The sequence below is a fragment of the Lactuca virosa genome, chromosome 3 (genome assembly GCF_052849685.1).
Source record: "Lactuca virosa cultivar CGN04683 chromosome 3, Lactuca_virosa_CGN04683_v6, whole genome shotgun sequence".
NCBI classification, from domain to species: domain Eukaryota; kingdom Viridiplantae; phylum Streptophyta; class Magnoliopsida; order Asterales; family Asteraceae; genus Lactuca; species Lactuca virosa.
The window spans coordinates 429373735-429399941 of record NC_136428.1 but is presented as its reverse complement, the minus strand read 5'-3'; the positions used below and the strand labels follow the sequence as shown (position 1 = coordinate 429399941).

General features: G+C 41.2%; 2 protein-coding genes across 2 annotated transcripts; one reads left to right on the top strand and one right to left on the bottom strand.

Annotated features, from left to right (window-relative positions):
• The first annotated feature begins 17621 nt into the window (after positions 1 to 17621).
• LOC145165076 (uncharacterized) lies at positions 17622 to 18350 on the top strand. Its single transcript, XM_079083706.1, has one exon. The coding sequence runs from the start codon at positions 17622 to 17624 to the stop codon at positions 18348 to 18350; it is 729 nt and encodes a 242-aa protein (XP_078939832.1).
• Positions 18351 to 19694: 1344 nt separating this feature from the next.
• On the bottom strand, positions 19695 to 21775 carry LOC145167857 (DUF2358 family protein (DUF2358)). The gene is made up of 2 exons (XM_079087117.1): positions 21337 to 21775; positions 19695 to 20244 (listed from the first exon to the last, which is right to left on the bottom strand). Exons 1-2 carry the CDS (start codon positions 21684 to 21686, stop codon positions 19827 to 19829), a joined length of 768 nt encoding a protein of 255 aa, XP_078943243.1. The 5' UTR covers positions 21687 to 21775; the 3' UTR covers positions 19695 to 19826.
• Positions 21776 to 26207: the final 4432 nt, after the last annotated feature.

The window sequence follows — 26207 nt, the reverse complement described above, 5'->3', positions numbered from 1 at the left end:
TAAACCACCGTGTCTATCTGGAATCCTGACGCCGGTGGAAGTCATGAACTGGATCTCCGAGATGGAAACAATGTTTGAGAGTTGCGAGTGTAGCAACAGGCAGAAGACCGCTCTCACGGTTCCTCTGTTAAAATCCGGAGTACTAAGCTGGTGGAAGCTGCTAGCTGATTCAATGCCCAAGGGTGAAGCGAGCAAGATGTCGTGGGAGGATTTTCTGGTGCAGCTAAAGATGCAATACTGCTCTGAGCAGGATCTTCTGGAGATCAACAATGAGTTCCAGAATCTGAAGAAGGGAAGAATGAGCGTTACTGAATACGCTGCAAGCCTTACAGAGAAAATGAAGCTTGTTCCTCACCTCGTCCCAACTGAACTCTCCAAGGTTAACAAGTTTGCCCTCGGATTACCATCGGACTTCGGTCCAATGGTCAAGCAAACAACCACTCTGAAAGCCGCCATCTGGGCTCCTAAGAATATGGAGACCCAGATACGAGAGAAGGGTCTGGAGAGAGCGGAGGTGGGAGAGAAAAGGAAATTTGATGGGTCGTCGAAATTCAGCAAGAAAAGCAAGTTCTCAAGGTCTGGTACGCAGAAGTCTGGAGTAGGTGAAGCCAAATGGTGCGACAAGTGCAAGAAGAAGCACCAGGGGAAATGTGACGGAGGAGTCACTTGTTTCAAATGTGGAAAACCTGGACACTATGCCAATGAGTGCACGTTCACTAAGAAGGTCTGTTATGAGTGCAACGAGGAAGGGCACATTTCAAGGGACTGTCCGAAGAAGAAGAAGACAGGAAGACCCAACATTCCACCGAAGCCGAAGGCAAGAGCCTTCCAGATGACGCTCGTGGCTGCAAAGGAGGCTGCAGACGTCGCTTCAGGTACCTTTCTTGTAAATGGATTGCCTGCCAATATACTATTTGATTCGGGAGCAAACTATTCCTTTGTATCACATAGATTTAGAGGAAAATTAGCATTGCCTGTAGAAAAACTTGATAATGCCCTAATTGTGGAAGTTGCCAGTGGCAAGTCCGTACCTGTTAGTAATCATATTAAGAACATCGTCATCGACCTAAACGGAAACGAATTCCACGAGGAGCTGTTACCCATAGAATTGAACGGTTTCGACATCATTCTGGGAATGGATTGGCTTAGCGCCAACGATGCTGAGATTCAATGCCGAAAGAAGATAGTAAGGGTAAACCCACCTGGAAAAGAGTCATTTATGGTGTACGGGGACAAACGCCGAGTAAATTCTGGAATCATCTCCCTGATGAAAGCCAGAAAATGTTTGTCCAAGGGATGTGTATCATACTTGGCATTCGTAATCGGTGCTAAGAAGGAAAAGAAAGAGGTGCAGAATATACCGGTTGTGTGTGATTATTCTGAAGTCTTTCCCGAAGATCTTCCCGGATTACCACCTAATAGACAAGTGGAATTTCGGATAGACTTGTTACCAGGTACAACACTGATAGCAAAGGCAACGTACCGATTAGCACCGACGGAGATGAAGGAGCTTATGACTCAACTTCAGGAGTTGTTGGACAACGGTTTCATTCGACCTAGTTCATCACCCTGGGGAGCTCTGGTGCTATTCATGAAGAAGAAAGACGGAAGCATGAGAATGTGTATAGGCTACCGAGAGCTGAACAAGGCAACAGTGAAGAACAAGTATCCATTGCCAAGGATTGATGACCTATTCGATCAGTTGCAAGGTTCGAGCTATTTCTCAAAGATCGATCTTAGGTCAGGATATCATCAGCTAAAGGTGAGAGATCAGGATATCGAGAAGACTGCGTTCAGAACGAGATATGGACACTACGAGTTCTTGGTTATGTCGTTTGGACTAACCAATGCTCTAGCAGCATTCATGGATCTGATGAACAGGGTTTGTAAACCATTCCTCGATAAATCTGTGATAGTATTCATAGATGACATTCTCATCTACTCGAAAAGCCAGAAGGAGCATGGCCAGCATCTACAAGAAGTGTTGGAAGTCTTGAAGAAGGAGAAATTGTACGCAAAGTTCTCAAAGTGTGATTTTTTGATCCGAGAAGTCCAATTCTTGGGTCATGTGGTTAACCAGGAGAGAATAATTGTTGAACCAGCAAAAATCGAAGCTGTAATGAAGTGCGAACGTCCGAAAAGTCCCACAGAGATTCGAAGCTTTCTAGGATTAGCCGGATATTACCGACGATTTATCCAAGGCTTTTCTTCGATAGCTGCTCCATTGACTGCTTTGACCCTTAAAGGAGCTACTTATACATGGAGCGAGAAGCATGAAGAAGCATTCGAGAAGCTAAAGAAGAAGTTATGTGAAGCACCGATTCTTTCTCTACCCGATGGAGTTGAAGACTTCGCAGTCTATAGTGACGCATCTGGAGTCGGGTTGGGTTGTGTTCTGACCCAAAGAGAAAAGGTGATAGCATACGCATCTCGACAATTGAAGGAGCATGAGAAGAACTACCTCACTCACGATTTGGAGTTGGCAGCGGTAGTTTTTGCTCTAAAGATATGGAGGCATTACCTCTATAGCACGAAGTGTAAACTTTTCAATGATCATAAGAGTCTCCAGTATCTCTTTAATCAGAAAGAATTGAACATGAGGCAACGACGCTGGCTAGAATTACTCAAGGACTACGACTGTGAGATACTTTACCACCCCGATAAAGCAAATGTTGTTGTTGATGCTCTAAGTCGAAAAGTCAATCTTGAAAGAAAAAGGCCAAGAGCGTTGAGAATAGAAGTTGTCTCGACGATTGTGGAAAGTATCTGGAAAGCTCAAGAAGAAGCTTCAGAAAAGAATGACCAAAAGAAGAACGTTTGGGAAGGACGTTGGTATTCGGTACAAACCGTCAAGGACTGAAAGTATTCCAATATCGGATTTGGGTACCTAAGACGGGAGGAATAAGAGATCTTCTGATGAAAGAAGCTCACAAGACCATGTACTCGATTCATCCTGGTAGTACTAAAATGTATAGGGACCTAAAACCCTACTACTGGTGGCCGACGATGAAGCTCGATGTTGCGAAGTATGTGGCCGAGTGTGTGACATGTGCGAGAGTTAAGGCACAACATCAGACTCCGTATGGGAGTTTAGAACCCTTACCTGTACCCATGGGTAAATGGGAAGACATCACCATGGATTTTGTGACTAAACTACCCAGGACGAAGAACGGTCACGACATGATTTGGGTGGCCGTGGATCGTTTCACAAAGAGTGCACACTTCATAGCTGCCAACGAAAGGTGGTCTATGGATAAACTTGCAAATGCTTACGTGAAGGAAATTATGAGACTTCACGGTGTTCCTCTAACAATTGTATCGGATCGTGATAGTCGTTTCACGTCAAGGTTTTGGATAAGTCTACAAGAGGAACTGGGTACGAAGTTATGTCTGAGTACAGCTTACCATCCGCAGACTGATGGTCAGAGCGAAAGAACGATTCAAACGCTTGAAGATATGTTGAGAGCATGTACCCTCGAGTTCCAAGGTAATTGGGACGAGCACTTACCTTTGGTAGAATTTTCCTACAACAACAGTTTACACTCGAGCATCAAGATGGCACCCTATCAAGCTTTGTACGGGCAAAAGTGTCGTACGCCGTCTTTTTGGCTTGAGGCTGGAGAAAAGCAGTTTATGGGCCCCGAGATAGTCCATGAGACTGCTAAGAAGTTAAAGGTGATTAGGGAAAGAATGTTAGCAGCTCAGGATCGTCAGAAGAGCTATGCTGATAAGAAGAGACGACCGATGACCTTCGAAGTTGGGGATTCGGTTTTGCTTAAAGTCTCACTGTGGAAGGGACTTATAAGATTCGGAAAACGAGGAAAGTTGAGTCCAAGGTTTATTGGACCGTTCAAAGTTCTTCAGAAGATTGGGAACCAAGCTTACAAGTTGGAATTGCCCGAAGAACTCGATGGTATTCATAACACCTTCCATGTGAGTTATCTGAGAAAATTCACGGGAGAAGTTCCCGACATAATTCCGATCTCAGAGTTAAGAATGGATGAAAACAAGAGGCTGATTGAAGAGCCCGAGGCAATTGTTGACCGTAAGACTAAGAAGTTACGACGCAAGATGGTCGACTTAGTGCTAGTCCAATGGAAACATTCAAATGGGTCGAATCTCACTTGGGAAACAGAAGATGACATGATGAGTCGCTATCCGCATCTGTTTGTTGATGCATGATTCCGGGACGGAATCATCCTAAGGGGGAGAGAATTGTAACGCCCGGGTTTCGGGGCTAAGCATTTTAGACGATGTAATAGTCTAGGTCAAGTATTGTAACTCTTTTGATGTAATAAAGATGAAATATTTGAGTATTTTGTGAATTATGTGAATTTATGTGCTTATTATTTAATTATAAATGTATAATTAATAAAGAATAAAAATAAGCGTCAAAATTACGCCCAGCGTAGTCAAGGATTACGCCCAGCGTAGTCCGAGGCATCGCATGCTATAAAACGGGGCGAGGGTTTCCGGATTTTTCACACCAAAATCACTTCTCTCTCTAGTTTCTTTCTCTCCCTAAGATCCCAAACCACCCCTAAACCCTAGGAAAAATCCCTAGCACCCTAAGGAAGCCCCGAGGCTCCCGGAGTCCCGAGAAAAAGGGTCTTTCGGTTCGGAAACGCTGCTCCGAGCAAAGCCCGGTTTTCTTTAAAATCCGCTGTAAGTGAGCTACGCCTACGCAATTTTTAATATAACTTTTAAATAATTATAGTAATGTTATTAGGTCCTTAAAATAATTATTTGGGCTATTATTATGAGTTATATTGAGTGTTATTTAACGCTTATATAATAATAATAATAGCTAGACTATTAATTAGTCGCGGTAAACGTTACAACTAAACCCTAGTGGTATTTATACTAGGTTTTGGTCAAGGAAAAATCGTTTTGAGATAACGAAGTGCTGTCCGAGTATCCAGTCACCACCTTCTCAGGTGAGTGCATAGTTACTTTCATCTTACACATAGATATGAAGTATTTTATATAAATTACGTGCTATGTGTGCATATTATCTGAATACTTGTTGTCTATGCTGATGAAAGATTTTTATACATGTTTTAAATGATTTAAACTGTATATGTATTTTATATCTACAAAAATGTTGGGGTAAAACATGGGTAGATGTGATAAGACGATGTGTGATAAAATGATGAGAGGCCTCGATGTTGTTGGTGATCCAGTCATCTAGCGGAGTATAGATGACGATCACGGACTCTTCTAGACAGTCCAGTGGAACGCTAGCAGGCTCGCAACCTGTAGGTGTTTGTGAACGATGTGTTCACCAGTGTACTCCATCCCCCTCATGGTTGCCTTTAGGACATTTATTGCTGAGGAACCCCCTTAGCAGTAGTGTCCATCCCGATGATGATCCTTAGGCTAGGTCCCTTATGATAGGTGTTTTAGGGACGTAAAGTGAGGATAACGGGAACGGGTGATCGGGTTATTGTTGATTGATGAAATTAATAAACTTATTTATTGTTGGTTGAAAACCCTATGTGCTCACTAGGCTCCCCAGCCTGACCCACTCAGTTTCATGTATTGCAGGTAGTGGCGCTCGAGCATAGATGTGATGTTTTGGATAAGAGATTACGGATATAGGCCTGTAGATATGAAATAATGTAGTAAGGCTTATATTGTATTGTTTATGCTTTTGATCTGTATCGAACATGACATCCCGAGTCTTTTAATGAAATACATTTCTTTGGAAATGCTTTTCATAAATCTTTATCATATTTTGTTTTGGGACAAATTCCGCAACACTTTTATTTAAAATGTCACTCTGATTTTCAAACAAGCATAAACAAAATCGGTCTTTTCTGGCCGTGAAAATGGGGATGTCACATCGAGTCCTTCCTGAACTCGAGAGGTCGTGAAATCCTTGGTTGACTCGTCGAGTTTTCCCGCAACTTGCCGAGTTCATGCGTGTCCAAGGGTTGGGGAAAAACCCTAGCCGACTCGCCGAGTCATTCGATTGACTCGTCGAGCCCAAGGCAATATTCAACGGACTCGCCGAGTTGTTCATCCAACTCGTCGAGTACATGACCATCTTCATATGACTCGCCGAGTCCCGTCAATCCTTCAACCATACAGATGCTTTTTAGGCCATTTTAAGTTTCCATACTACAAATCCAACTTCCAAAGGTGTGTTTATCACATAAAGTTGCAACCTTTACGTGTATGCAAGGCTCTATAGGCTTAGAATGTCAATCCCAAGCTTACAATGGAGTTTATCTCAACATGGAGGGTTCATGCTTGCTAAATCTGGAGACTTTATGGCTCTAGGGTCCAAGATGAGCTCAGATCTGAAGTTGCGACTTCAGATCCTAGCCCATACCCAAAAATGGTTATCACCCATGCTATAGAAGCCCTTATCCTCAACATGAAGAGATCTAGAAAGAACAAGGTCAAGGTAACAACTTGTTACCTTCAAATGATGCTAAACTGAGGTAGACTTCAGATCCCCAAACGTTCTTGCCTCCAACTTCTTGATCTTCACGCTTCTAGCAACAAAATCTTCTTTCCAAGCTTGAAATGTACACTAATATGGAGCACACACACGATTTAGGGTTTCTGGACTCTTAAGAGGCAGTAAAGGGAGGCTAAGGGGAAAATGATCCTTTAAATAGGGTGAAAAACCCCGGAAATTAGGGTTTCATCCTCCAGCTCCTAATCGTCGAGCCCCTTCTTGGACTCGGCGAGTAGGTCACTGAGGTGCGCGGCCTAACCCGCTGCTACTCGACGAGTCAGGCAACCAACTCGTCGAGTAGACCTTGAATCCATGAGAATTTATCAACATAAATTGATATTCGAGAATTGATGCGTTACAGTTCTCCCCCACTTGATCTAGACTTTGTCCTCGAAGTCCGCCTCGGGCTCTCACGTTCACGTAGACCCTGTTCGATGTTTCTTTCGTACCTTTACCAAAGGTACCTCTTTGTTCCGCAGAACCCTCACCCTCTTCCCCAGAATCCCCACGGTCTCTCAGCATCATTCAGGTGCTCATCGACCTGAATGTCATCCAACACAACTCTACCTAACTCGCAATCTGGAACCGAGATTCGGTCTGGCTCCCTGACAGACCACTCATACTAACCATCGCTAACTCGATTCCCAACACTACTAACAGACTATTCAACCTCGGGATTCTAAGATTCCTACCCCGAAAGTAGAACCATGGATCACATTCTGTTGAACCCCTGTGCCTACGACCTACCGTTAGCCCGTACCGGGTACCTTGTCCTACTACATAGAGCAAGACCACCTCAGCCCGATCAAGTACAACATGCCACCTAATAACCCATCCGGAAAAATGTCCACACAGTACCGACGATCATCCAACATGTCGCTCCTTGTCGTCCACCCTATCCATAGAATACAGCCCCGCAAGCGATTACCACCAACAACATATCTACCACTACCGGCCCACCAGCAGGGGACTCATATCTATCCCATACCACCCTTCGGGTGGGAATACCAATATGCCAAGTCCAAATGATCATAGGGTCCGGTCATCCTCGGGATGGAATACCCTAGATTGATCTACCAACATGTCGAATCAATTCAACCATCGAGTTGAAACTCCCAGGGTTTGTTGGCCAACCGCCTCAACCCTGCCGCTCCTCTTGAGCCTCCGTGCCTACGAATTTCAGTCGGCCTGCATTGGGTATCTTGGCCTGCTGCATAGAGCAGGACCACCTCAACCCTTCCCACATATAATGTGTCGCCATAGACGATCATGAGAAAAATCTAACTCGAACGCGCTCCTACAAAAGACATATTCAACACAATCTCTATGCCCACAGCCTATGACTGGAATACCCTTACATGGTCCTCATCATAGGTCTGGATTGCCTCTGAGCCCACAACATGAGTCTGGTATGCCTTCTCCGGCCCTCAGCTCATGACTGGAATTCTCCCGATAACCCATCGACATCGCCGTCGACACTTCAGATGTCCAACACTATGTCCTGGAGGTACTCATCTCCTCCATTACCCAAGAAAACCTAATCAATGTCCTTTACAACTCCAACAAGCGTCACAGTGCTGAAACCTCACCCTATACTATCCACTTGCAGAACAAGTTGCTACCCCGTAACACACATATAAACTCAGAACCTAATCATGAAACTAACAAAACCAGCATACTCCATCAACATGTTCAATACTTGGGGACAGACCTACTGATTGCTATAATATAGCAACATACTCAATACCTGCACATAGATCTACAAACACACGCGCCCAGAGTCTTCAGCATGACTGGACCGCCTCACCAGGCCTTCAGTCTACTTGGACCACTCTCGGAACCTTCAGCATGTCTGGACTGCCTCTCTGGGCCTTCAACCTGTCTAGACCGTTCCCCGAGCCTTCGGCTTGACTGGTACGCCCCACCGGCCTTCAGTCTATCCGGACCGCTCTAACCTGTTGAGCATCTCCCTAGACCACCCATCCTGGTGATCTCTCTCATTACGACTGTTTTCACCCACTTGGGGTTCCGAACTCCTGATCCATTTCGTGGACTCTGACTCCAGCCTAACCCTAGGTCTCATGTCGATCGCCCACCTTCTCGGAAAACCGTGGTTTGTTCCCTGACCCGCGTATCTACCACATACGCTAAATAACCCGCACACCCGTGCCGAATGTACTATCGAGCCCCGGGCAGCTAAAAAAACCCTCAATCTATCAATCCAAAAACCTTCAGAGTCGAGCACACCCTCGATCGAATACTCGAACTAAACTCAATTCATGACTAGAACTCCAACCTGGTTCCCTAACTTCTGCTATCAGCACCAAGAAGACGTGTTTCTTATGATGGGGAGTTTTACCGAACCCCCAACCGACACAACCCTCAAACCAAGCAGCCACTGGGGCCTCCATTCTCCCTGTCGGGTTGTGAAACTTATCCCCGTTTCAAAACCTCTCCCGCTTCTGTATCCCGGGACGATTCTCCCCCACTTAGATTCGACTAAGTCTTTACAATACATGAAAATTGGAGAATTCCCAATCTTTTTCACTGTGCAACGATCGATCCGATAACAACCAACTCTTCTAAATAGCGCTCCACCTAATACCTCGGCGACGAGCTACTTCCCTTGGTGCTTTCGCCCGCCAACCCATGACGGTTACTAAAACCACTGAATCTTGACAATGCTGAATAACCATTCTGTGGGATCTTGTCCGCAGACCTCCCACGTAATGCCCCTTTTTCCAAAGGTGTTCCAAACAAGTTTCCCGCTCGAACGTTCACAGCTAAACTGCAGTAGCTGAAGCAACCTCTTCCCTAAACCGGACTACAAAATATTCCCAAGACATAGTCTAATCCCAAAGTTGGAATAGGTCGCACTATTAATCCTTACCACCTGATACAAGAAATCCAAGGTAAACCGGACCTCACAAAATACTTATGTCACATCAACCCATCTGCACTGAATTAATATCGCCAATTGTAGTGACATAAGAACATGGTTTGGCATGCGGAATTAAAGATTGCACAATGAACATGGTGATTTGGGTGTTCAAGAGATGTATTGAATATGTATGGTGTTACAAAAAGGGACATAGATCTACATCTAAATAAATAACACACACTTACACACTCACTTTTACACCTCTCAAGCACACCTCTACAAGTGGTATGAACCCACTATTTATAGAGGTGTTTACATGTCTCTCTCTCACTCTCACTAACACATGTGTCTAAAGGCTAATGCACCACATGCAAGTGGGTTTACAAAAGTCAAACAATTACAAAGTCAATCATGAATAACTTTGTACCCCAACATTCTCCCCCTCAACGTTAGGAATGAATGACCCACTTCAATTCTTCCAAAATCGAGCAACTACGCGACCCGAGCCTTAAGCGTGACACATGTCGAAACAAACTTCAATCTTCAATTCTTCCATGATTCTTCAATTTGGGCTCTAGGATGTGAAACCATACAAACCGAGCAGCAACGAATGATTAACTCCAAATAATCACCCAAAAGTTGCGCATAAAAACACATCCCAAAAATCTTCAATAAAACCAAACCCATTTCGAAAATAAATCATTTCCGAACTTCCAATTGCATCATTTCGTAAGCTTCAAAACTTCAAGATCACTTTGGTCTTCAAATCCGCGTAATATGAAAAATTCAAGTTCGAATTTCCATATAAAACTTCTCCCCCTTTTTATAATCAAAATTTGATTATAAAACTCCCAAGGAAAAAGAACGTGCTCTATTCGGAATTTTTCGTGTCAAAACTCCCCCTTAACATGTGGCATAAACATTGTGCTTTAATCCGGAAAACCCAAAAAATATTCAATTTTTAGCTTCGTTCACGGATCGCCTTTGACAAAATTTCTCAAAAATGGGTAGAAATTGTCAATTTCAAAATTCTGCAGTGACCCGGTGCGCCCAAAACAGCAAAATATGCAAAACTCTCCCCCTTTTCCAAAGTTGGGTAGAAAGCGTCAATTTGCACAAACTGCAGGGGCTTGAAATGCATTTTCTTCAATTTTCAGCAAAAACAGTCCTTTTTCGAATTTGGGTATGAACCGCCAAACATTCGAAGCCTCAGGGACTATTTTCGAAAATTCTGCCATTATGCACCAAACATACGAAGAGTTGGCCCAAACATTCGAAATTTCAGAAAATTTTCGAATCTGGGTGAAAAGTGTCAAACATTCGAAACTTCAATTAATTGTTGAGTTTGCCAAACATTCGAAATTTCAGGGGCTGAATTCGAAAATTCTGCTTTTTGATCAAAACATACGAAGACTTTTGCTCGATCATACGAAGCCTTTTTCCAATTGACAACCATTCGAAATTTGAGGGACTAAATTCGAAAATTTTGGTTTTGCTTCCAAACATATGAAATTTTGCAAAACATATGAAATTTTGCCAAACATACGAAAATTTTCCTTCTCTCTCCTCTTCGTATGAAAATCATCTTCCCCAAAATTTTCTCTCCTCTTCATACGAAAATTTTCCCAAACACACGAATTCGAATTATTCGAAGCCTCTTAATGAACAGTAACCTCTGAATACCTCTGAATCGAATTTTCTCACTTCGTACATTCAATCCAAAAATCATTCTTCGTTCTTACAGTTCATCATTTTTCGTTCGTTTTCCAGTTCACCAAACATTCAAAAACTCGTCGACATCCAAAAATCACTACAAAACGAAGTCTGCTATTATCCCAAATCTTCGTTCTCAAGTTCTTCTTCCCAAAATTGTTCCTGTTCGATTTTGACTACACATTGACTATGAAAAACAAATTCCATAGTTCGCGTTTTCCAGTTCAACCCAAAACGAAAAACTTTCGTTCGTTCTATCATCAACCATCGACTCCAAACATTCGAACAATACGCCCCAATTCCAAAATCGTTGTCATCAACAACAACGTCCAACCCTTCGAATCTTTCTTCTTCACACATCCAATATCATTTTCCCAGTTCACCCAGCGACATCTAAATCTAACGCCTTGTTCCCGAGTTCTACTTAAGGAGGGAAATGGGAGGATACGGAGGGAAAGTGAGGGGTGTCGAAGGAAAATCGTGTTCCCGAGTTTCATTAATGGAAGGAAAGTGAGGGGAGGGGAAGGATTTTGGAGCCATATTTTCCTTCCAAATTTTCCTCCCAAATTGGGCGGATTTGGGAAGAAAGTGAGGGGAAGGAAAATTTCATGTTTTATTTTCTTTTTCCTCCTAACTCGGGAACACAAAAACTTAAAATTTTTCTTTCATTTCCTTCGAACTCGGCAACACGGTATAACGAATATTTTCCTCCCCCTCCTTTTCTTTCCGTCAAAATTTTCCTTCCCTTTCCTTTAATGAATTTAAAAAAAAAACTGGGGAACAAGGCGTAAAATCCAAGAAATTAACCCAAACCAAACTGATTTCGACACTCAAAGCTATCAAACACCCATTTGAAATCGATTCCATCACTCTCGAACGAATAGTCATCTGATTTCGTTGTTCACAGTTTGTTACCAAACCATCGACCATCGATCCCGATTTGAACACAGCCTTCACTTTTTGGTGTGAACCTAAAACTTGCTCGTCCTTCGCTTTCAATCAACCAACAAAGCTTTCGATTCCTCCGTTCTCAATCACATATCAAGTATCAAATTCGATTACTCATCAAGAACGAATCCTCTTGAATCGGCTCCAAAGAAAAACAATTTTGATTTCACTTTCGATTCAGTCACAAAGTCAATTTTGACTATCTGTGTTTGACTCTTCAGTTTAATCGACTTCATAACAACAAAATCAAAGTTTTCATTCCAGTTTTTCTTTCTAATCTATAATCGACACCAAAACATGTTGAATTGAATTTCGATTCCAATCGATTCTTTAAATGTCGATATATATTGTAACTTCATTTCAAAATCAGAGATCGAAAATCAGTGAAGAACAAGAACTTGAATCAAAGATTTGATTATGAACTCAAGAACAACTTTGATACAAGAATCAAGAAATGATCTACTGAATAAAACGATTCATTGACTCATTTTTATTAAGGAATCAAACAAACCGAGATAGTAAAATCAAAAATCGTGAATCAGCAAATTCAACGAGACTGAGTTGAGATATGAAACTGATTTGGACTTTAACATCGGATGTATAATCAGATTGAACTTTTGGGCTTGTTTTCGAATTAGATGAAGAGTAACAAAATCAACTATGTTACAATTGGGCTAAAAACGAATTAAATGTGAACAAATGATTTGGGCTTAAAATATTTGTCCATGAACAGTAACCGATTCCATTTCGAAATATAACCAATGAATTAAACAAAATATATGAACAGTGAATTTCGATTTTGGTTTTGATTTTTGTAATTGTGATCTAAACAACAATAATTGGATCAATTAATGGGGTTTGAAACAGTTTTGATCCAATGAGGCAAACGATCAAAAATCAAGAACGCAACGCACGATTCAAAGAGATTAAGAGAGATCATAGAGAGATACTTACCAAAAATTGTTCAATTGTGACAAATGTTGCCAAACCGAGAATCGTTCTTCAAAAATCACCTTGATCTTGAAGACCCGCTTTGATACCAATTGTAGTGACAAAAGAACATGGTTTGGCATGCGGAATTAAAGTTTGCACAATGAACATGGTGATTTGGGTGTTCAAGAGATGTATTGAATATGTATGGTGTTACAAAAAGGGATATATATCTACATCTAAATAAATAACACACACTTACACACTCACTTTTACACCTCTCAAGCACACCTCTACAAGTGGTATGAACCCACTATTTATAGAGGTGTTTACATGTCTCTCTCTCACTCTCACTAACACATGGGTCTAAAGGCTAATGCACCACATGCAAGTGGGTCTACAAGAGTCAAACCATTACAAAGTCATACATGAAGAACTTTGCACCCCAACACCAATCCCTGCAACCAACTGACCCCGAGCTGGAATACAACCTGATCTTGGGGTCACAAGCCTGCTCACTCTTTTGAGCTCGAAAAACTGAAAGGGCACAACCCTTGCCATAGATGAAAAAAGAATTCTAATCAACCACTCTACTTCCATCCTCTAATGAATCCCTGAACTCTAATCACCTACAATCCTTTGATAATAAATTTCTCCTGACACCTCCAATGGTCTAACAACTCATGAGACTCCGCAACACATAGATCAGAGAGAACATGCAACTAACCCGAAATTACTGCTTATCCATACTCAACAATATTTTAAGACAAAATAAATACCGATCACGGATGACTTGACCACAATATTATTACAGAATGGGGTTTTCCAATTACATACCAGAGACTTCTTGAGGCTCGACCTTGACCTCCTGAGGAACGATGATCGCTGGAATCTGAATTCCTTCCGTCCTCAACGCAGGACAGCTGGACCTGAAATGACCTGGCTAGTGACAGTGAAAGCATATCTGATCCTTCTTGCAATCCCGTTGCACATGCCCTCTCTCCCCGCACTTGTAGCACCTGAATTTGTGACAACCAAATCCGTGGGTTCCCCCACACTTGCCACACACCTCGTGACCCTCCTGACTTCCAGTACTTAAGTTAGTTGTCTCCAACTCCTCTTCCTCTGCTGAACAGTCCCTCCTCCTCTTTCCTAGTTGTGACCCCATCACCGGCACTCCCCTAGTAGTCATCCCGGTAGCAACATCTCTCACAGATTGCAACGCTGCAACTTGCTCCTCGAACTTGGCGATCACCCTGGCGGTGACCCGGTCCACGACACCGAATAATTCTTCTCACAAAATCTGAGAAACCTCCACGAAAATCATCTCCTGTATCTGATCGACGGACAATACTGGCCTATCCTGGCCACTCGCTCCCGATCCTGATTCGGATCCCGCCTCAAATCAATTTGCCATCACTATACTGAACATATACCAGGAAGATATCAGATAATCTGCATACATGACGGGGAACCTACTCCCAACCAAACCCTAGGGGTTGTAACTTCCTTGACACGCGTATGGGTCCTGTGCTTTCAGTAGTACGGGCCCATACTACCTTCCACACCTACCCATATTTGTCTCAAGTATCACCACAACATCCTACCATATACATATACATAGCGACCGTTAAATCCTCACTTCTAGAGGAATGATAAATATCTCATAACTAGCCTTCCGGCCTCTCACTACCCATCCATCCACCAACTGCCACACGACCCTCCTTTGGTGCCAGTTAACTATTGCATGAATACAATCACATACCGCACGACTTAAACAATCTTAGACTAAAAGATTTAATCCCACAACGGTTGGACTCAGACAAGAGCTGCGCAGCAGGGCCAAATCCCTTACCCTAAGACCATTTAACCCATGTAGCATGTGACTTAGAGTATTCACCCAATAGTTAGTTCACTCACGAAAGGGTCACAAACAACCAATGAGGTACTCTACATAGGATAAGGCATCAAAGATCAGGCAATTCTATCATACGATTTCTGAGGATTCCTATATTATTACTAGCATGCTGTTCTAACATATCACATAATATCAAATAACATGTATGGTATTTTGGGGTCTACTTACTAGCTCCGGTTGATCGTACGCTTCGCATCCTCCTTTCTTATTTTGAAAACCATTTAGATCATTTTGAAAATATTTTCCTTAGTTTGAGACTGGATTCACACGAGTGTTCCTCCAATTCACTCAAACCAAGGCTCTGATACCAACTTGTAACACCCCTAAAATTTGATCCAATTTAAAACTTTTTAAATTATATAAAACCATTCAGTTATTACAGTTTGTTTTCAAAATAGTTTGGACATCAGAGTTCCCAGAAATCATAATCATAAATCGAGGAAATGTACGGTCACGCCTTCGCCTTTCCGCGGTCATCTGCTGAACCTGAAACAATAAACTGAAACTGTAAGCCCGAAAGCTTAGTGAGTTACCCCCAAGATACCAACCTCATACAACCATAACATATCATATAACAAACACATAACAACCATGCATCTCGAGTTTACAGTGTGACTGGTCCGCCCGCACTGGGCCTTCAGTCCACCTGGTCCACTCTCTGAGTCTACAATCTGACTGGACTGCCCGCGCCGGGCCTTTAGTCTATCTGGTCCACTCTCCGAGCCTCGACACATCTGGACCGCCTTCTCGGGGCCTTCAGCCTATCCGGACCGCTCGCCAGGCCTTCGGCCTGACTAGATTTGCCCGTCCCGGGCCTGCAGTCTACCCGGTCCGCCCAGGGTGTCTTGGCCTACTGCACACAGCAGGACCTTCCTCAACCCTTTCCCCCATACCAATCAAACAATCATGTGCACATAAATATCATTCGCTAGCATGTATATGACAGATAATCATACCGATCTAACAGATCACTAGCATAGCAACCATCCTATAACCAGGATACCGACCTAACCGGTCACTAACATAACATCATCCTATATACCAGGATATCGACCTAAACCAGGTCACTAACATAATACCATCCTAACTACCAGGATGCAGATCTAGCAGATCAATAAACATATCAACAAATACCCAAATACAAATCCGATAAAGGGCCAACCTTGGTGCCTTAGACCCTGTTTATATAGTGAGGATAACTCACCTCCCAAATGTCGCACTGGACTGATAGGCTAAACTCTCGAATCACCAACACGAACTCCACCACCTACAGTTACCATAAAACCCTTTTTCATAAATTTCCAAATTACCAAAATACCCCCAAAGGTCAACTGGTCAACTGATCAACCCTTGGTCAAAGCCAAAGCCAACAGTCAAGGTCAACAGTCCATGTTGACCCGACTCGTCGAGTGCACTTTACCGACTTGTCGAGTCCTTCCTGAACTCGAGAGGTCGTGAAATCCTTGGTTGACTCGTCAAGTTTTCCCCGCAACTCGCCGAGTTCATGCGTGTACAAGGGTTGGGGAAAAACCCTAGCCGACTCGCCGAGTCATTCGATTGACTCGCCGAGCCCAAGGCAATATTCAACGGACTCGCCGAGTTGTTCATCCAACTCGTCGAGTACATGACCATCTTCATATGACTCGCCGAGTCGACCTTGCGACTCGCCGAGTCCCATCAATCCTTCAACCATACATATGCTTTTTAGGCCATTTTAAGTTTCCATACTACAGATCCAACTTCCAAAGGTATGTTTATCACGTAAAGTTGCAAACTTTACGTGCATGCAAGGCTCTATAGGCTTAGAATGTCAATCCCAAGCTTACAATGGAGTTGATCTCAACATGGAGGGTTCATGCTTGCTAAAGCTGGAGACTTTATGGCTCTAGGGTCCAAGATGAGCTCAGATCTGAAGTTGCGACTTCAGATCCTAGCCCATACCCAAAAATGGTTATCACCCATGCTATAGAAGCCCTAATCTTCAACATGAAGAGATCTAGAAAGAACAAGGTCAAGTTAACAACTTGTTACCTTCAAATGATGCTAAACTGAGGCAGACTTCAGATCCCCAAACGTTCTTGCCTCCAACTTATTGATCTTCAATCTTCTAGCAACAAAATCTTCTTTCCAAGCTTGAAATGTACACTAATATGGAGCACACACACGAGTTAGGGTTTCTGGACTCTTAAGAGGCAGTAAAGGGAGGCTAAGGGGAAAATGATCCTTTAAATAGGGTGAAAAACCCCGGAAATTAGGGTTTCATCCTCCAGCTCCTACTCGTCGAGTCCCTTCTTGGACTCGACGAGTAGGTCACTTAGGTGCGCGGCCTAACCCGCTGCTACTCGACGAGTCAGGCAACCAACTCGTCGAGTAGACCTTGAATCCATGAGAATTTATCACCATAAATTGATATTCGAGAATCGGGGCATTACACTCTCTCCAAAAATATTAATCAAAATGACATCATCTTCATCATCCGATTCGACGGCTCTAGAGGAGGCTAAGTTTATCGGTTCCGTCATGGCGAAAACGGTTGCATACTTTCAAAATCGACTAGGCGAAACACACGTGCACGATCTAAACCAAGAAAGTCGCGGTTGCGTAGAAATCGCGAAGCCGGACATGATCGTCTTATAGAAGATTACTTTGCAGATGACGCCATCTACGCTGTAAAGTTTCGACGTCGGTTCCGGATGAGGAAGGAACTATTCTTACGTATTGTTGGCGATTTGGAAGGCCGCTTTCCATATTTCCAATGGAAAATGGATGCGAGACGGATAAAAGGTTTCTCTCCAATTCAAAAATGCACGGCTGCAATTCGTCAGTTAGCATACGGCATGGGCGCAGACAAATGGGACGAGTATTTTAGGATGTCAGAACGTACCGTGCGGGTGTGTGTGTACAAGTTCTGTAAAACGATCTGTTTGGTTTATGAGCAACGATATTTGCGCAAACCAACTATGAACGATATCCACCAATTGTACACGGTGCATGAAGGCATGCATGGATTCCTTGGAATGCTTGGTAGTATCGATTGCATGCATTGGAGTTGGTCATTATGCCCCAACACATGGCGTGGTCAGTACATGAGAGGCGACCACAAAGATACGACGATCGTTCTAGAGGCTATCGCATCACATGATCTTTGGATATGGCATGCATTCTTTGGTCCAACTGGTGCAAACAATGACATCAATATGCTAGACCAGTCGTCGGTATTCAACGATATCTACCTTGGAAAGCCGCACGATGTACATTTTCAAGCAAATGGGGTAGCATATAAGCGTGGATACTATCTTACTGACGGTATATATCCTCCCTTGTCTGTTTTTGTGAAATCGTTTACATGTCCTAACGACCCGAAAAGGAAAAAGTTTAAAGAGGCGCAAGAGTCAGCTAGGAAGGATGTGGAGCGAACATATGGTGTACTTAAGAGACGTTGGCAAGTACTAGCAGTCGGGGCAAGGTCATATGAAGTGAAAAGGTTATAGCACGTAATGTATGCATGTATCATATTGCATAATATGATTCTTGAAGACGAAGGAAGAGCGATATGTCGGTACAACGAAAATGAAGTTTTGCCAAATGTCGAAGGAGTAGCCGTTGGTACACAAGAGTATAGGGCAAATAGAAGAGAAGTACACAATCGCGACATTCATCACGCCCTTCGTGCTGATTTGGTGGAGCACATTTATAGGGCTCATATTCATCCGCCGATAGAGTATTGTCACGATGATTTGTTTGACGAATCGGACGAGGATTCTGATATTTTCGTCGAGAGCGAAGATTCCGATGACAAGAGTGACGTTCAGGAGAATGATGAAGACGATGCAGTCGATGACGATGACGATGATTCCAAACGACGTATTTTGGTTTTTTTAAAATTAGATTATTAATTATGTTTTCTCTGTTGTGGTTTGTTTGATTTTTTTGTTTGTGTTTTTTTTTTAATTTTCTATTTATTTAAATATTAGGTTTAATGTAATTTTTATTTTAATTAATGAAATGCTTTTTATGTTTAATATTAATTTAAAAATCATAAATCATAAAAAAGAATTAATTTTATTTAAAAAAATAAAAAATCAAAATAGTAAGGGAAGTTTCCCACCCATTCTTTGGGTTTAAGTGAGTGAAAGAGTGTTGTGACCCACAAAAAGTGAGAGAAGTTTCCCACCAACACCTTTCGGTAACGATGTCCTTCTTGGGCTATCTATAAGGTTGAATTTGTAGAACACTAAAAAAACAATTTATCGGTTTATTTTGTTTTTGTAGTGCATAAGTTTATCCAAACTTTTTTTTTTTCTTAAACTTCTTTCTGATTCCGGAATAATCTAATAATCACTTCGAAAAAAAAAAACTGTTTTAAATAAGCAGGTTGCAAACAGGCGGAAAGTTATTCAATTTCAAACATGTTTAGAGCAAAATTTATTGATTTTTGTATTTTCTTTTTCTTTTTATAATAGCAATCTAATCTACTTCTAATTCCACATATCCTAATATGTCCCAAAGAGTACTTGAATTCTCAACCTAAAGGAAAGAGAACAACATATGATATCACTAAGCTAGATACATACGAAAACAAGTTTGAACTTTGAAATATATATAATAAGTTGGGTTGAAAGATGAAATGGATATGGGGTTTGTTTTTAAACCCATCACGAGTATATATCATATACATTTGCAACTCTTTTATATTTTCATTTTATATTTTTAATTTTATTAACTTGTTATAGTATTCATAAATATTTAATTTGAACAAAAAAATACCATTAAAGGAAAAACCTGATTATACAACGTTGTGAGAAATGAAAGTCGGATGCTATAATACACAAATATATGAAAGTAACATTGCTATTTCTTCCAACTAACATTTAACAAAAAAAAAACCATTTCATACTATACAACAATATATACATTATACATAATCATACATACAACATAAAATAAAAAAACCTGCTGACATGGCACTAATTATCATGTGATGATGATGATGAGGAATCCATTTCCAACTCAAAATAAGTAGGCTTTGGGGTTGAAGGGCAACCAAGCGACTGAATTAATTCATTGACTGATAAGACTTGAAACCTTGGAGGGGCATTTAAGGCAATATTATGGACACGATGTTCATAAATCTTACCGTGCTTATCCAGCTTGTACTCTGAGGTACCATCAAATCTTCCACGCTTCTCCCATGGGACCCGTGGGACCCCGTAAACTGTCCACCTAATCATGATTGTGCTTTCCACTGGTTGCCATACACTTATGATGTCAACCCATAACGCTTTGAACAAGATCTTCCCATTCAATCTTAATGCCCAAAATATCGATTTGTAATTTTTTATTCCAAAAAACGTGTTCAGTGGGTCTTTAAAGACAATATCCTCCCTGTCATCACACACACACAAAAACAGAAAACTAAGTTCAAACTTGTAAAATAGCAACCAACTTTTTATTTTACCTACAATATTTACTATTTTGCAAATTTCTACTGATTTAGGGAATATGTAAGGTGATTAGATAAAAATTATAAAGATGATGACGTGGCAATGGCAATGGGTTTTTGCCATGTCACCGTCCTGGTTATTTTCCATGTATACAAAAACAATGACATGGATTTTCTTAAATTTAAATACATTGCAAAGATTTGATAAAATTTCTGAATAGGCTTAAAAATCCATGGGAACATAGGAAAAGCTAAAAGTAGAGGTATAATATGAGGAAGTATGCTTGTTAGGCAACAAAGAAAGCTGCTTTTACCTAATTATTACTAAAGAAGAACAAATTAACCAAAAGAACCAACAATTAAGTTGACACAAACACAAAACAGAATATCAAATCATGAACAACTCAATCAACCAAGTATAAAAAATTAGAGAATTGAATCATTGATTAAATCAACAAGTAAATTGAAGATTGAACAGTTGGCAACATATATGTCTACTGTGACGTGTGTTCTTGCTCACAATTAACTTGAAGTAGTTATCAATTAGAACTTGTCTTTCTTTGTGTTGTGGAAATATGAACATAGCTCACCTCACATGGAAGACATAATTACACCTGACAGGCACAAGATGATGCATATGTGGACATTTGCACACCTCACATGCCATTTACAGCATTTTTGGAGAAATGACAAGAAATTAGTTTCAAAATTGAACAAAAAGCACCAATTCCGGTTCCAATCCATGAATCCCATCCCGCAAAGACTATCTTAGAAAACTACAGCAGGATGATCCTTAATACCCAATGCCTTCGTTAATTCTATGTTCGTAACTACTGCAAGACTGAACTAGAAAGATTCATATGGAACTTTTGAAAATTAGCATTGAACTGTTATCGAATTAGGGCTAGCTGTTTACCAAAATTCAGCACTGATTCTATTCTTTGTTCACAGAAGAACACTCAAGAAGATTTTACACGACGAAAACGAACTCAAAACCTATCAAAAGCATATCAAACTGAATCATAGTATCATACCTGTATATATCAAAACTGAGCTCTCTATAAAACAACTCCGGGAACTCCTCTCGAAGCGTACGAATCGCATGTCCAGTGTTCACATAATAATTCTGCTTCTCCTCATCCTCTTTACTCGGCTTCACCGACGTCGCCGCTGAATTACGCGTCCCTTTAACATCAGTTAAAACCCAGGGCTCCAAATCCTTGATCCTCGAGCAAACCTTAACCCTAATTCTTCTTCTGTTGTTTCTAGCTTTCGGAAGTCCGTTAGGATCGGGACTAATCGTATTAGTATTTGTGATCGATTGAAACTTGGTCGGCGAATTGGCATGAAAAAATCCAGAGATTGAGTGTAAGAGAACGGCCATCGGAAAAGGTGAGAAAAACTTCCGGCGAGGTTCGGATTGATTTTAAGGGGGGTGTGGTCATTTTTATTTCTGGGGGAAGAGATAGAAAAGTCAAAAACAGAATATCTCTATTTTCATTCCAAAAACTTTAATAAATTGCATTTTAACCCCTATATTATATTCTAGAATCTAGAAGTTTATTACTTTCAAGTTCAACTCTTCTTTTTCCAAGTAACAACTATTGTCGACCAACAATCACTAATTCGTTTGGTCGCTAATTCCTTGACTTAGGACGGCTTTTGAATACGTGATTCAATTCATTTGGTCACTTTTCTAAGTTTCGTTTTAGCAAAGTTTGTTTATATGACCAGTTTGATTAAAATCGACTTTATTATTAATATAATGGATCGAAATTATTACCTTTATTTGGAATAAAAGAAAATTGTATACCACAAAAACTTATACTAACAAAAAAGCAAAGGAAGCAACCATTGCAATTTGGATTTTTTTTTCCCTATTATATATAAGCACAACTCAAACCCAAGAGTATAGATGCACCATGAAAGCACGATAATTTAAAAAAAAAATGATTTAACCACATTCTCAGAATCCCAACGACCATGACCTTGAGGAAATTATCTAGATACTATATAGAGATAGTATCAAAGGTGTATTTTATTACTTTGAATACGCATACAATGTGTCATATATAGCCAACGTAAACTAACATATATGAGCTAATCTAGGAACGATTACAGGTAAATTACAGTTGGTATTGACTAATGTTTACACATAAATAATCTAAATATATAAAAGATATTGATGAAATATTACCTCTTAATACGCCCCCACAAGATGGAGGATCCATCGGAGACTCCAATCTTGGAATGTAAACGTTGGAAGGGACCACGAGTAAGAGGTTTGGTCAAGGCATTAGTCAATTGATCAAAAGAGTTGATGTGGTGAACTCGCAAGGATCCATCCATGACTTTTTCCCGAACAAAATGGTAATCTAGTGCAACGTGCTTCATGCGGGAGTGATAAACTGGGTTAGCACATGAATATGTAGCTCCTATATATTGTCACAATATAAGATAGGAGGTTGCGAGGAGTGGATCCCCAAATCGAGCAGAAGATTTTGAACCCATGTTGCTTCAAATGTTGCATTAGCCAATGATTTATATCCTGCTTTAGTGGACGATCTAGAAATTGACTTTTAACGAGCGTACTGCCATGAGATAATGTTGGAGCCAAGATATAACAGGTAAGTTGTAGTGCAACGACCTTCACGTTCAATTCCTCCCCAATCAGAGTCATAGAAGGCTTTGAGATCCATGGATGACCCACGACGGAGAAAGAGACCATGATGGATTGTGCCTTTTAAATATCTGAGAACTCTTTTTAACGAATGCCAATGAATTTCCAAGGGAGAGTGCATGAACTGTGATAGCTTATTGACAACGAAGTAGATATCTAGTCTTGTGAATGCCAAGTACCGGAGGGAGCCCACTAACTTCCGATAGGGTGTTGGATCGATACTTGCAGACGTGTCTTGTGATTTGAGAGTAATTGAAAAGTTTAACGGGTTGCTACCTCCTTCACTCCATCCATGTGAAAATGTTCCAAAAGATCCTGAATATGTCGATGTTGATAGAGAAAGAGACCATTGAGTTATTGTTGCCAACGAAAACTAAATCATATATATAGACAAGGAGATGGCTAAGTGTGTCATTGTGGTTGTAGATAAAGAGAGAGGGATCAACCCTAGATTTACGAAAACCAACAGAAAGAAGGAAGGTGGTGAGCTCAATGTACCATGCTCGTAGGGCTTGTTTAAAGCCATAGAGAGATTTTTTTAGTTTGCAAATATGAGAGGGAAATTTAGGATGAACAAAGCATGGGGGGTTGAGTCATAAAAACTTCCACATGAAGCGTGCCATGTAAAAAGGCATTGTTAACATCCAGTTGTCGGAGTGGCTAGTGGTAAGAAAGGGCCATGGAAAGGACTGTACGAATAGTGATTGGTTTGGTGACAGGGCTGAAGGTGTCAAAGTAATCCTTACCATATTGTCAAAGAAGGCCTTTAGCAACCAAGTGAGCTTTGTATTTTGAGATGAAACCATCTAGGCTGTGTTTGATATTAAAGATCCATTTGCATCCAACTGGAGAATGAGAGGCTTTAGGAATTAGTTCCCATGTGGCATTTTGGATCAAGGCATTGAATTCTTTATCCATGGCATGACGCCATTGTGGATCTTTGAGAGCTTGAGTATGAGTAGTAGGTTCATCAGTGGTTGGAATTGGGTTTAGTATGTCTGAATTGATAAATGAGGGGTTGAAATATTTTGGATTTTGTTTGTGAATGCGGGGTAGAGTAGGTTGTAGAGGAGATGGAGTGGGTTTGTTGTGAGGAAATGAGACAGTAGAGAAGTCTGATCTTGGTAAAGAGGAAGTAGGCGAGGAGGGTGATGTATCAAGTGTAGAGGGGTGAACAATTTCGTTGAGAGAGATATTTGGAGGAGTGATGGATGTGGGGGTTTTGTGATAGGGGGAGGAGGAGTTGGTGATATAAGAAGGGTGGTTGATGTGTTTGATTCAGTTGTATGTGTGGTGGGTGTGTTAGGATGTTAATCCTTGAAAATATCGTTTAGATTCAAACAGATTTAAAGCAAAGAACACAACGATGACTCGAAATATGTTGAAAGATTGAAAGTCAGCCCTCAGAAGAACTCGACAAAGAATTGCTACTGTAGAGGCGTGATTAGGGTAACATAATTATATCATAGTTACCAAACACGATGCATGCATGCATCTTAAATACTCTAACCCTAGATAATAAATACGGGAGGGCAGGCCCAACCCGTTTACAAAACAGTCTATACATAAGGCCCAATGACGCAACACAATATACCCAACAATCTCCCCCTTTATGTCAATGAGCGAGAGTCCTTCAAGGTTAAGTTCGGTTTTGTACTTCGTAGACCTTAGGAATAACACTCAACAAGGTCTTGCGAACCTGAATGTACCATTGAACCATGTATGGGAAACATTTGATGTCTCGTTTGTTGTTGCCCTTGAATTTGGTGACCAGATCCAAAATGAACTCAAGGCAGGAAGTGTTGTATAGATGTTTGTCTGGGAGGGAGAAGCAGGTCTTGCGAAAGTCAGCATTGCTTCGTTCTCTAGCCTGAAACACCACATACCATCCCTCTTTGTGAATCTTTCCAATCTTCCACTTCTCAAATCCTTCAGGAGATTCTTTAGGAAGAACAGAGGGCTTCCTTCGCAGTACAACTTGTAACGCCCGTGTTTCTAGGCTAGGCATTAATATTGACATAATAGTCTAGGTTAACCTTTGTAACTCATTTTGAAGAAATGAAAAGGAATTATGTGAATATTATGTGAATTATGTGTTTTATGCTTAATTATTAGGATTTAATTAATTAAGAATAAAAATGAGCGTCGAAAATAAATATTAGATAAAGCCGATATCTATTAAGAAAGTTGTAGTGGTCGTGACAAGGATTACGGATATATAAAGAATACCGAAATTCGAGTTATAACGAAGAAGTTATGACCTGTCGAAGTTTCGCGACAAAACCGGCACGGTGCCGAATGACGTAAAAAGTGAGTTTTTGATAAACTACTTTTTAGCCTTAGTGATATAAACGAAAGTCGTAGTTTTCGTTAAACCGAGAGTATGTATAAAAAGAACGCCCAAATCTGACTTCGTATGAGGAAGTTATGATTTTTCTAAGTTTCAGCTTAGTAGTAGACAGCTAAAAACTCGAATTTTTGATCGAGTGATTTTTAGCCGACAAAACCTAAATAAGAATCGAAGGTCTCATCAATAGTAGTACAGCGGTAAAAAGACAGACGAAAACGGACATCAGATGAAGAAGTTATGAATTTTTAACGGATTTCCTGTCCCGGTCTGTTAAAAATAACAATATAAAAATTAAAGTCAAAATTAGCCGACGAAGTCTAAACGAAAGTTGTAGAGCGTAATTTTACCTACGCGTGCATATAAAGAACGTAAAAAACAGAGCCCGTATGCGAAAGTTATGGATTTTAGAAGTTTTGGCACAAAAATCGAGAAAAAAATACCAAATCCGAGAAATTTTGCATGGTGGGACTTCGGCCACGTCACCTTCGCTCATAACGCGCCACGTGTCCGAAATTGCTGAGTCATCCGAAGCCATGGCGCATCCGAGGAGTGACGCATGTGCAGCCTCGTCCGAGCCTCGCTCCCCCTGCCGCGTGTCCGACCTTCGCACAACATGTCCCCCTTCCCTCTTGATTCGGATCCGAACCTCGGACCTAGACCTCGGTCCAATCAGAGGCCAGCAGCTGGACCCTCGCACGTGCGAGCCATGTGCCTGACCTTCGCATCTGCTGCCGCGTGGAGTCCTCTCAGCCGTCCGATCAGAAGCCTCGCCCCTATAAATAGAAGGGTGCGAGACCTCCCGGGGATAATTTGGAAATTTGACATTTTACACCCCTAAACCCATATTTCTTTCATTCCAACTTCCCCCAAAGCCC

Coding starts and splice junctions, on each gene's coding strand:
- LOC145165076 (XM_079083706.1), top strand. CDS start 17,622: ATGGATGCGAGACGGATAAAAGGTTTCTCTCCAATTCAAAAATGCACG.
- LOC145167857 (XM_079087117.1), bottom strand. CDS start 21,686: ATGGCCGTTCTCTTACACTCAATCTCTGGATTTTTTCATGCCAATTCG. Junction 20,245..21,336: donor CTCAGTTTTGATATATACAG/GTATGATACTAT, acceptor GTGTGATGACAG/GGAGGATATTGTCTTTAAAG.